The 12,360-nt window shown below is 40.7% G+C and overlaps 1 protein-coding gene across 1 annotated transcript; it reads left to right on the top strand.

Moving 5' to 3' along the window:
- Positions 1-459: 459 nt before the first annotated feature.
- On the top strand, positions 460-11,396 carry TMEM184C (transmembrane protein 184C). Its single transcript, XM_059470558.1, has 10 exons — positions 460-730; positions 2,451-2,581; positions 2,676-2,712; positions 3,418-3,623; positions 4,532-4,606; positions 5,375-5,468; positions 6,393-6,505; positions 7,174-7,273; positions 7,728-7,899; positions 8,282-11,396. Exons 1-10 carry the CDS (start codon positions 614-616, stop codon positions 8,572-8,574), a joined length of 1,338 nt encoding a protein of 445 aa, XP_059326541.1. The 5' UTR covers positions 460-613; the 3' UTR covers positions 8,575-11,396.
- Positions 11,397-12,360: the final 964 nt, after the last annotated feature.

Genomic DNA, 12,360 nt, shown 5'->3' with positions numbered 1-12,360 from the left:
ATTACTGGTGCGCCCGCAGGAGCTTTCACTCCTCGGCTATGTCACAACCCACTGCTGGCATAGCGAGGTGCGGCTCTGCAGGGCACTGCGCACCCCAGGCGGCCCCAGGGAGGCACCGCTCAGGCCCGTGCCGGGCAGGGCAGCTGCAGCAGCGGCTCCGGGCTATCCGGCACCGCGGCCATTCCCTGACGCTCATTCCCTGATATTCATTCCCTCCCTCAGCTCCAGCCGCTGCGGAGCGCGGCACAGCCCACTGCCGCCGAGCGGGGGGGGACGGGTGGAACACACCAACCCTCCCAAAGCTGAGGGGGGCATGTCTGCGCGCTTCCCCCTGACCGTCCCGGGTGTGCGGGGCAGCGGTGATGGGCAGGGCGCGCAGCCAATCAGAGAGGCTGGCGGGAGGGGCGGGGCAGCCGGAAGCGGCGCCGGGCGGAAGAGCCGCGGGGACTGGGCTGGGCGCCCCGGGGTGGGACCGGGCCGGGATAGGGAGCGCCGCCGGCATACCGAGGGCAGCCGGGAAACGGAGCCGAGGCGGCGGCCCCGCCGGTGATGCGCACTCCGCAGGGGCTGCCGGCCCGCTGAGGTCGGTGCGAGGAGCGGCGGCGGCGCGGCCATGCCGTGCACATGCGGGAACTGGCGGCGATGGATCCGGCCGCTCGTGGTGCTGCTCTACATCGTGGGGCTGCTGGTGGTGGTGCCGCTCTGCGTGTGGGAGCTGCAGAAGCTGGAGGTGAGCGGCGCGGCCGGGCCGTGGGCAGCGGGCTCGGCCCCGGGGAGGGAGCGGCGGGGAAATAAATGTGCTACCTCATCGGAAAAGTGTAAAAGTGTGGAAATCACAGGTGCCAGGGGGATGGATCCAGGCTCTGCTCCGTGGTGCCCCCCAATAGGACAAGAGGCAACAGCAGAAACTGATGCACAGGAAGTTCCACCTGGGTATGAGGAAGAACTTTACTGTGCAGTGACCACACATTGGAACAGATAGTCCAGAGAGATTGTGGAATGTCCCTTCCGGGAGGTATTCAAGAACCATCTGCACACAATCCAGTGCCATGTGCTCTGGGATGACTCTGCTTGACCAGATGACCCAATATGGTCCCCTCCAACCTGACCCATTCCCTGAAAGGACAGGCTGGAGAAGTGCCATGATGCTGCTGGACTCATTTGTCCTGCTGCTAAAGCCCTAGTGAACTTCAGAGGAGCACAGCAGTATTTCTTTCCCCTTCTGTTTCCATAATAGTTGGTGTTTGAACAGTTGGTACAATTCCCAAGAAACTCAAGTCAGCCAAGAGTCTCAAAGTGACAAGAACAGGTCAGGTTGGAGGGGAGCACAGTGCATCACCTGGTCCAACCTCCCTGCTCAAGCAGGGTCGTGTCCAGACTGTTCTTGAGTATCTCCAGCAGGGGAGACTCCCCACCCTCACTAGACAATCTGTCCCACTGTGAGGTCTCTGCACAGTAAAGGAGTTCTTCATGGTCAGGTGAAACTTCCTGGGCATCAGTTCCTGCTGTTGCCTCTTATCCTGTTGCTGGGCACCACCAAGAAGAGTCTGGCTCGCTCTGTAAGTTCATCCCAGAACTTAGATCTTGAAACTTAGTTCTAATGCTGGCATTCATAAAGGTATTTCTGTCTGTTTTGGGAGAATTTAGTAGAGCATCTCTGTGGATAGAGATGCTCCTGTTTCGTGCTGGTGGTACTGTAACTGTGGTGTGTGAATTACACACATATGATCACATCACTTCTCTAACAAGAAGTAAAATTTTAACCTTAAAATATATGTGTTGTTCATTGTGATACAGGTCTGTGGCCCTGGAGGTAAGTTTTTTCAGGGTATAATTTTCAGGACTTAATGACAGTAAGATCTGACTTGAATGTGTTTAAAATTTTCTGGTTTAAATTCCTGTTCTGATGCATAACGCATGCTCAGCATAATAGGTGTTTATATCCAAGTTTCTACCATTAAGTCTGATACTTGTAGAGAAACTGATCAGAAGTAAAACTAGAAAACAACAGGAGACATGGGATGTTGATGTAACATAGGGGATCAGAAAAACGATTCTCATCAAAGGAAACTGACAAGTCTCCCATGTTTCTCAGGTTTTGGTACTTAGGATCATTAGTTGTTTTTCAGAGAGCTTTGATTTAAAATTTCAACCCTGTGTTTTAGCAGACATTGTGGTTTTATGTGTCTACATCCATATCTGTTTCAGTTTGTTAAATGAAAACTGATTACTATTTGAAACTTGATTTTAAAGCTAAAAAGACTTTAAATCCACAGGTTTTCAGAAACTTTGTAATGCAGCACTAATCAGGACAAGTTCCATATACATAAAACAAGGACCCTGTTGTGGGTTTCAGTAATGAAGTACTGGGCATTACTCTGCTTTTGTGAAATGTTTTGTGTACTTGTAATAACTTGACAGTATTAAGACTGAAACTTTGATCTTGCAAGGTTGGAATTCATACCAAGGCATGGTTTATCGCTGGGATATTTCTGCTAATGACTATTCCAATATCTCTCTGGGGGATACTGCAACACTTAGTCCATTATACTCAACCCGAGTTACAGAAACCAATAATAAGGTAATATTTCACGTTTTACCTATGCTACAAATACTGGATTTAATTCAGACTAAAAATACCTTTAGTAATGTAAAATGTTCTTTTGTTGTAACAGGATTCTGTGGATGGTGCCGATTTACAGTTTAGACAGTGTAAGTGTTCCCTTGCTGTTACCAGCTCAATCAAATTCTGTTTGTTGTGGGAGTGAGGGAAAACAGTGTCAGGCAGAAACTGTGCTGCATGGAGGGGTAGTCCTAGAAACTTCTGGGCATTCCTGTTTATGGAGTAAGTCAGAAGCATAGCTCTAGTCATGCCACATTCTTCTTTTGGAGATTTGGGGTTGCTTTTGATAACCTTTCTTAACCCTGTCCTTGAGTATCCTTTATGATGGATGTGGAAGGGGGTGTGACAGGACCCTTATTTTAAGCCTTCCATCTTAATAGCAGAAGTGGGAACAGGACTGATCCAAGAGCTGCCTCAAAATTCAGTGCTGTACCTTCCTTACCCAAGTTAGGCTTACTACTAGAATTCTTTCCTGAGTTATGCTGAGTGCTAAAATGATTCCTTTTTGGCTCAGGGGACAAAGGATAACATCCTTTGTGCAGTACAACAGCATTGTGATAGTCAGAAACTGAGAGCTCTGACAGCTGATCAATAACCAGTTTCACTAAAAGTAAAAAGTCGGGTTTTGGTTTGAAACTCAGCTGTGTGTGTTATTTTGTAGCTGTAGCATTGCTCTCCCCTTAGCCCTGTTTGGTCAGTGCCTGCTGGCTCCAGAGCTTGCTGAAGCAGTGTTGTCGTTGGGATCCCTTTTGTCTTTCTCGCACATAACCTCTTGTGTACCTCTCTTCTTGCAGTGGATAGCTTTGAAATACCCCAAGATTGCAATATATGTGGATACATGTCGAGAATGCTATGAAGCTTATGTCATCTATAACTTTATGGTTTTTCTTTCAAATTACTTAACCAACCGGTACCCAAACCTGGTGTTAATAATAGAGGCGAAAGATCAGCAGAGACATCTGCCCCCTCTCTGTTGCTGTCCCTCGTGGGCTATGGGAGAGTGAGTATATCATGACATCTTCAAGCTCTGGCCTGTGTAGGCAGTTCCAAACATTTTGTTTTCATTTTTAGCAGCATAACAATTGCTGCTTGATGGAGGGAGTTTATGGCTTGTATGTGTTTGGTCAGCTGTGAACCTCTGCTGAAAGCAGCTGTGGATGAGTGACAGTCTAGCTATAAAACATCCTGTGAATTTGACTTAGTTACTAACATGCATGGATTGACTCAGGGGGTGCTGAAGGAAGCTTTCTTATTTTTAAAAATATTAAAAAACCTCTCCTGGAATCTGCTTCTTTTGCTGTTTGCCAAAAACCTCATGTGAAATTGGGAGTAGACTGGGTAGCCTGTTGTTTTTACTTCAGGTGAAGGGTAAAAGGCCTTATGCATCTATACTGTCTATTTCTGAATGCTTAAACTGATAAAATACCTCTCTCTCTCAGGAGATTTTGATTTTGATAAAGCTGTTTGGGGTGAGGGGAAGGGAAGGTGGGCTTCAGTGGTCACAGCTTCTTTATACAGTTTGCCATACTGGGCAAAGAGCTTTGGTTCTCTTAAGGGTTTAGGGTAATTATTATGATTTTTAAATCTCTTATATTTAGACTCAAAGTTTTTCTTACATCTTCAAACACAGCAAAAATTGCATTCTCTTTGTTTAGCCCAGCCAGAAGCTTTTCATGGCTAAAATAAGTGAATCGTTGAATATTTACTGTAACATGTCTGTAAAAATCCAGCTCTTTTGTGTATTTTGTGTATACACACTATATGATGCAACATCTTAAGTCCTGGATGTAGAAGTTGAAATTACCATCAAATTAAATTTTAACTTAGTAAATCTACTGAGAATAGGACTCATCCATAAGAGAATTGTATTTAAATCCCTGTACAATTAATTTTTTGTTTCTCTTTCAGAGTTTTATTATTTAGATGTAAACTGGGTGTTTTGCAGTACACTGTTGTCAGACCATTTACTACCATCATTGCTTTGTAAGTACACTGATAAATAATTAATATTGGTCTTCAGGATATGATTTTGAGTTACACTGGAAAGAATTGTCATGCCCTTTGTATTGGATCAAGGCAGTTTGGAAGCAGACTCGTGTTGCATGCTAAATGGGTCCCAACAATTTGAATCAACTTACGATTTCTTTATGGCTTTTCTATAGCAAATGACTATTTGCAGAATTGGAATCATAAATACTTAATGCCAGCTTCTGTAATCAGTGGGATAGAATGTGAAGCACTGTTGGGGTGGGAAAAACATTTTTATTATCTCAAGTTTTAGATTCTTTTTCCCTCCTCCCTTTTTCTCATTGACTTCAGCAACTGAGAATTTTTAAAGGCAGATTTCTTGTAACTTCTAGAATTTTTTTAACTTCACATGTGTCAAGCTTGACTGTGTGCCTTCATATCATACAGCCTGTGTCTGTAAAGGAACAGTAGACAGTCAGGCATGATGATACTGAAAGCTTAATTTCATGAGCTTTGCATTGATGGTCATTACTGTTAATTCTGTGAGATTGTGAAAAAAGTTGCTACTCACGATGAATATCCATATAAATATTTCTATTTTTTATATTTATATATATATATACACATGCTGTTGGAAACTGATTCTTGTGCAGGCCCCCAGTGCCCATATTTGAGTACCAGAAGAGGTTTTGAATTCTAAGGATTGACTGATACAGTGAAGATGTAGCACTTGAGGGAAGTGATCTGTTACTCCATAGTGATTAATTCTAAAAATTCTTCCAGAATTTGTGAACTGGTGGGAGTGTATGATGAAGGAAACTTCAGCTTCAACAATGCATGGACTTACCTAGTTATACTCAACAACATGTCACAACTAGTGAGTATCAGGAGTACATCTTTCTGCTCTTGGAATTCATCAGTATTATGTGAATCTTCTAGGTGAACTGTTGGCAGTGATTGTGTAAATGTCTGGTAATTCTTACAGGTAGAATATTTTCTATTTTAAGTCAAAAATGCTGTCCGTTAAATATTATATATGAAAAAACTGGAAAACCAGATAATCTAAAACTTTGTTATTTTTACAATGAAGCTCTATTAAGTAAGCACCTTTCTACCCCAAATTATTTGATGGGTGAGGTGGTCTGGCCCAGGCATTAGAGCTGCAGACCTGCCCCTCTCTGGTAAGAGATGACTCCACTTGCTTCCCTTCAGCACTCATACAAAGAATCAATATGCTAAAAATTCTGTGTTAAAAATGGTGATAACATTCACAGGAAAAAATGGAAATGGTGTGTGCAGTGCTGAGAGTCTGGCCTACCCAACATCTTTTTTTTGTTGGGTCAGCTGTCAGATAATGTCAGGGTAAGATGTCAGCCTCTAAAATTGAGAGTTTCATTTTGGAGTCTATGGATTGCTCTTACTTCTCTTGCCAACAGCAGCAGGAGTCAGAACGGCATAACAACTGGGATCATTTGGAAATTCTGTCCTCCTCCTGCTGCCACCCCTGTGTTTGATGGGTCACTGTCACAGAAGAAGCTGTAATTGCTTTCTGCTGTCACAGCAGTCCCAACAGCAGCACCAACTTCTGTGTCCTGGTTGAAATTATTGGAATTTCAGGAATAAAAAAAAAAAAAAGGCTTTAAAACAGAAAGTCTTTTTTTATAAATAAAAAAAAAAAACAGATAGCATTTTAAGGTTGTCTCATGCTATGATACATGTTTTAACTAGAGATGGTGTAACAATTCCCTCACAAAATAAACATGGGTTTGAAAGCTTTCATTCATTTTCTTTTCCTTGTCAGTTTGCCATGTATTGTCTGGTGCTGTTTTACAAAGTACTGCGTGAGGAACTGAACCCTATCCAGCCTGTTGGCAAGTTCCTTTGTGTGAAGATGGTAGTTTTTGTTTCTTTCTGGTAAGTGGATTTTTTACTTGTTACTTCTTGCTCTCAGGGCAGATTGTAGATGAGCTAAAAAGGCTGGATTTGTTACTGAAGGCTTAGAATGTCTACCCGTAATCTTAGTGAGCTGCAGTGAGGGGAAGAGGGTGCTACTGTGTTGGAGAGAGCAGTCTTGTTCACTTAAAATTATTTTTTAGACTTGCTCTTTTGTAAGGTGATTCTCAAGAACATAACTTATTTTAGACTCTTTACTTACAGTTATTTCAAAACTAATTTCCTTTTAAAAATAAAAAAATTACTTGTTCAAAATAAGTTACTGTAAGTTAAATAAAAATTGCTGTTTGAGCATTGCTTACACTTAGCTGCTAATGAGGGAGTGTATTTGACTATCAGAGCATTACTCTCTGAGCTACAGCAACATCCTGAAAGAGAAGGAACTTGTTCTAATGACTAACTGGAGTAACAAACTCCTTTAGTTTTTTGTTCTGTTGGTCTTTAGGGTCAGGGATGAATGACATCTCTTGTTAAGTTTGTTTCCTCCTCTTAAAATCTAAGTATATGAACAGAAAAGTTTTTTTTAAGATTCTTCCTACGTATACATATGACCAGATTTGCTTGCAGATTTTTGGCACTACTGTTACAATTCTAATACAAAGATTTCTTATAATAAAATCTCTTTATAGGCAGGCTGTGCTCATTGCATTGCTGGTGAAGGTTGGTGTTATTTCTGAGAAACACACCTGGGATTGGCAAAGTGTGGAAGCTGTGGCTACAGGCTTACAGGTAGGAGCAGATGGTTATTTCTGGGCAGAAATGGTTATATGTAACATGACATAGCTGATCTCAAGGAAATACTTGGAAATACTGAAGGAAATAACACAGGCTTGATTAGTAATGATTTATTCTAAGCAGGGCTAAGTTTCAGCCAATGAGCCCATGTGAGTTTTATGCTTAACACTTCTATATCCATGGCAGAAGGAATGTGCTCCAGTGAAATATGTCTGGATATCCTTACATTTCTTCTTGCAGGTATTCGTTGTAGAGCTGCTGCTTGTTAAATTATCTGTTTAAGTGAAGTCCTGTGTGTGTAGCTCTCTGAAAGCTGCCAGGAATATCCTGGTGGAAAAGTAGCTGGTGTCAGTATCCCAGGGCAATTGCAGCCTTTCAGTTGTAGAAGAAACCCAGAACTATTTTTCTCCAGTTGTGAATGATTAAGTCAGTATCTCTGTCATTGCAGGATTTTATCATTTGTGTGGAGATGTTTCTGGCTGCTATTGCACATCACTACAGTTTTTCCTATAAACCTTATGTTCAAGAGGCTGAAGAAGGCTCATGCTTTGACTCCTTCCTTGCAATGTGGGATATTTCTGACCTAAGGGCAGATATCTCCGAACAGGTTCGAAATGTGGGTAAGTGACAGGATTTGTACAATCTATCAACAGCATCTGTATTTCCAGCTTCATGTCACACTATTGCCCACCTTTATTGAGAACATTCTGTTACCAGTTCAGTGGCAGCTGCATGCCTAGAGGATTTCATGGTTTATCTGGCACTTTTTTCTTTCCAGAATTCCTGACTGATTTAGTCTAGATTTTAATTTTTCTTTTAACAAGAAAAGGTTGGGTAAGTTGTTTTTCTCTTAAATGGAAAGACATACTTTTCTGTATTAAAATTAACAATGCCCATGTAAAACCAATACAAAACAAAGACTTATCTTCTAATTTAACATGACTGTGTTCAAAGACTAGTGTTGGAAGGATTAAAAAATCTTTTCATTTTGCATAATTCTAGGGAGGACAGTTTTGGGCCAGCCAAGGAAAATGTTTTTTGCTGAGGATCATGAACAAAATGAGCATACAAGTTTACTGTCTTCATCTACTCAAGACCCAATTTCTGATGCTTCTTCAATGCCATCTTCACCCATGGGTCACTATCAGGGGTTTGGACACACTGTGACCCCTCTCACAACACCGACGACAGCCCCTGCAGTGGATGGGATTTTTAACCCTTCTGCCAGTCAGGATGCTGAGGAATCCCCTGAACTAGAGAATAACTTAGCAGAGAAAGCTCTGGAAAAAAGTTAAACTTGCCTTTTCTTTGAATGTGTCAAGGAGTCATTACATACTTGCCACACGTGTCCTGTTAACATGTACTGTTAAGGATGGAAGTTGGAGAGCTTGGGAAAGCTGCTGCATGCACAGGAAGAGGATATGGCATGGCTATAACTGACATCTGAATCCAGAATCTATGATGGATGTGAGCATCTGTGAGTACCCCATGGATATGAAACACGCACACTGTAAAGGTTTCTGCATAAATTTAAGCATCATCTCCTTAAACTGCTAAATGCTTCCACATCATATCAAAGTTACACTGAATTTCATTAGTGCAAAAGAAACATTAAAAAAAAAATCATCTGCTCATATAAAAATGAAGTGCAAGTACTACTAGCAATGGGAAAGCCTAATTTCAGGAATGTATTTTAAGGAGAGCAGTAGCAAAAACTGTTTGTGTTAACTTTGCTTGTCTTAATGATGGTTAACTTCCATAGCCAGTGCTGAATGGAATGTGAATGGGTGAAATGATAGCTTCTGTACAGATGCCACCTTCTTCCCATTCCTACATAGCTAAATCAAGTCCCTTATGAAGATAGTTACTACCAAGCACTAGTAAAGAATCTCTACAAAGAAAACATTCCCTGCAGGCCTTGCTATCATGCCCAGATCATGTGGTTGGTGTATCTGTTGTCTTTGAAGCTCATAGTTTGTCTTTTATATCCAGAAGAGACAGCCAGGATGGTAGGTTTTGGATTAATACTTTACCTTGACTATTCTTTTCCCTAGCCTTCTAAAATAAGAATCATGGTTACTTACCTTAAAATACATGGAGGGGGAATGAAGGATATTGAAAAGGAAGTAGAAAACAAAACTGATTTCTTTATTTTGGGCTGCAGTAAGTTCTTTAACACTTAAGTTTTTTTAAGCTGTTAAAGCAGGATATCTTCTGTGTGTAGTAATTTGTGTTCTTAAATTTGTGTCTGTCTGTGATTGTATTATGCTTCTAGAATAGCCTGGATTCAAATGTAATAGCTATTTTTTTTCCCAGAGAAGACCTTTGCTGAGGTAAAACTATGTAGTAATCTAATACTGGAGTTACTAGGGCTAGATTTCAGCCCAAGAAGCAGTACACTTGTATCAAAATGTTACTTTGCAAAAACTGACAATGTCAGTTTTTTGTTTTTATCCCATTATCAGATTTTTACTATTATTGCATGTTTGCAATCTGACAAAAACAACCAAACCAGTAGAGCACTACTTTTTAAATGACAAGATCTTAAGTTTCTTTTTCAGCATTGTTAGCATTTCCAGGATAAATGTTTAACTTCTGGCTGTCAGTAAATTCATCTTAAGTGCTTCTTTTGCAGTACTAGTGTGATGTAAATATTGCGCCTTACTCACTAGGCTGCATATTTTATAGCTGAGTATGTACTTGCTGTATCTGAAGTTAGTGAGAAAGTGAAAATCATGATTTTCCATTTGCCAACTCATTGCCTTTGTTGTAAATAAGCAATTAAAGATTTTATTTAAACGGTTCACCTTCTATCAATTTGATTTACTATTACAGTAATTTAAGAGTGTGAATGGTACATGACTACAACCATCGTCATAGCAGAAAAGGATCTTAAGTAGAACTGCTGCAAGAGTTTGTGCTTTCAGTATTTCATGGCTTGTACTGTAAAGGGAATTCTTGTTTGGGTTTATGAAGAATCAGAATCTTTAATCTATGATCCCAGGTCTCACTTATGCATGTACCAGCTTTGCTCTAAAACGAAACAACTTGTACAGGTTCACAGTGCATTGGGACCTCAGTGCCCACTGCAGCACAACCAGAAATAACCTCATTTCCTGCATCTGTACAGGTAAGAAGGGGCAGGGGCAGGAGGATTATCTGAGGGAGCAGGGCTGCTGCAAGCAGAGTAGCTGCTCTAACTCTTCAAAAACCTCTGGAGACATTTTTTAATACTTGAAGTTACGTCTGTTTGGTGTAAAACAGGTTCAGCGAGGACTTTGATAGGAAAACAGATTATTTAAGTGTCTTGGTTAATTCTTTCAGGGTATTTATTGAAAGCTACTAAGTTTTTATTATTCAGTTATTCTATTTGCACAATATAATATTCCTGCTTGTTTGTTTCTTTCTGGGAGAAAAGTTATTTTTTTTAATTGCAGCAGCTTATAGGATTGTACCTTTCCCTAAAAACTGCCAGTGAATTTAAAAAATAAATACAAATCTTGCAATGATACCTACCCTGTCTTTTGAAAACCACTACCACAGTATTCCACAGCAAAACCTATCACAATTACATAAAAAGTTAATTTGCAAATAGTTCATTTTCCTCTTAACTGTATTTATTCCTCTGTTGTTTTATGCCAAATCTCCTCCCAAGTTTTTTGATCAGAAGTCTTGAGGATTGCTCTTGCCTTACTCAAGGAGACTAGAATGTCTTTCATTTGTCTTGTAGCAATTTTCCTTTCATCTTAATTACTAAAATCTTAATAAATACACCTAACCTACTCTGTAAGGTTTTTGTCTTTATCAGAGATCTTCTTGCACAAGAAATGTAAACACTTTTCTATACAACTGCACTCTGGTGAAATCAGCATTACCAGGTTTAGTTGTGTCAGACTAACTTAAAATTTTATGGATCATGGTTTTGGGTTTAAGAAGCACTGTGTTTTATGTAGTATCAAAAGCCTCTGTCCTATACTCTAACTCACTTGCATTTCATTACACATTGTACCCCTTGGATAAGGGATGGTATCCAGTTACTTTATCTTCAGAAAACATTACTTTGTGCCTCTACTTTGGAAAAAAATAAAATGGACATGTTTCCTCCAACCTTCCAAAAGCAGCTTTATTACAGCAATTTCTCAGGTGCAGGTTCAGCTGAGGCTGGGACAACTCCAGCTCTAACAGTCCCTGAAGTTAAACTGAGTGGACTTCACAGAAATTGATATATAGAAATAAGTTAAACTATCTGAAATGTTTGACCTAATGAAGAGTATATAATGGCTTCAGCAGGCCCAGAACTTACAGAAGAATCATTTTTGGATGGCTCTTTATACTGGCTGCTGTTAAGGCAAGATCACAGAATTGCCTCTTCTCCATTAAACAGACTACACATTAAAAAGAAGCTTAGCTACAGAAAAATCTTGCTAACAGTCTTCCTCCTCTCTGCAGAGGTAGAATCAGTGCTGAGTTCAAAGCTTTTATTAGTCTTCCACTTGTGTACAAATTTAGTAGAAGGAACTGGTTACCTGCATTATACCAGGATGTAATGCTGTAGAAGGTAGTCAGGAGCACTGCAGTGACAGTTGTATTTTATGCAACTTTCTACAGATAAGTTAATTCCAATTGTATTCCTAGAAAAAAATTTCTGGGGGATTCTAAAAAGTTTACCAGTTTTACCTTCCATTACATAGCTTGAGTTACCCAACAGCAGTCCTTTACAGCTTTTTAGAACGCTCTGTGTGCAGCACTAATTAGTGATCCTGCAGCTGGAATGCTGTTCAGTCCTCCCACAAGGGGAACATCTCAATACACTGATGTAGGAGGCTCTGGCAACTGCGAAGTTGAATCACAGTTTGAGAAACAAGGACTCTGTCCCAAACAGCCACAGCTGTTTATGGCTAGAACAGGAACCTGGGTACTTTTTTTCCCCTCACTACAGCTGAGTTGGTAGCAGAACTCTGTCCCACTGCTGCAGCCACTACACAAGCCAGCAATCAGGTTTGTGCTGCACTGAAGACAATACCTCCTCTAGCTTGGTAGGATACCCTTACAGTGCAAATTCTAGTCCACCAGTGGAACCT

This window comes from Ammospiza nelsoni, chromosome 4, assembly GCF_027579445.1.
Source record: "Ammospiza nelsoni isolate bAmmNel1 chromosome 4, bAmmNel1.pri, whole genome shotgun sequence".
Taxonomy (NCBI): Eukaryota; Metazoa; Chordata; class Aves; order Passeriformes; family Passerellidae; genus Ammospiza; species Ammospiza nelsoni.
Note: the sequence above shows the minus strand (reverse complement) of the source record. Positions and strands in the feature narration are given on the sequence as shown.

Bases quoted from the DNA above. Each gene is read 5' to 3' on its own strand.
- TMEM184C (XM_059470558.1), top strand. From the start codon at position 614: ATGCCGTGCACATGCGGGAACTGGCGGCGATGGATCCGGCCGCTCGTG. The intron at 4,607-5,374 runs GTAAGTACACTG...AAATTCTTCCAG, and splicing joins TTTACTACCATCATTGCTTT to AATTTGTGAACTGGTGGGAG. The intron at 6,506-7,173 runs GTAAGTGGATTT...ATCTCTTTATAG, and splicing joins GTAGTTTTTGTTTCTTTCTG to GCAGGCTGTGCTCATTGCAT.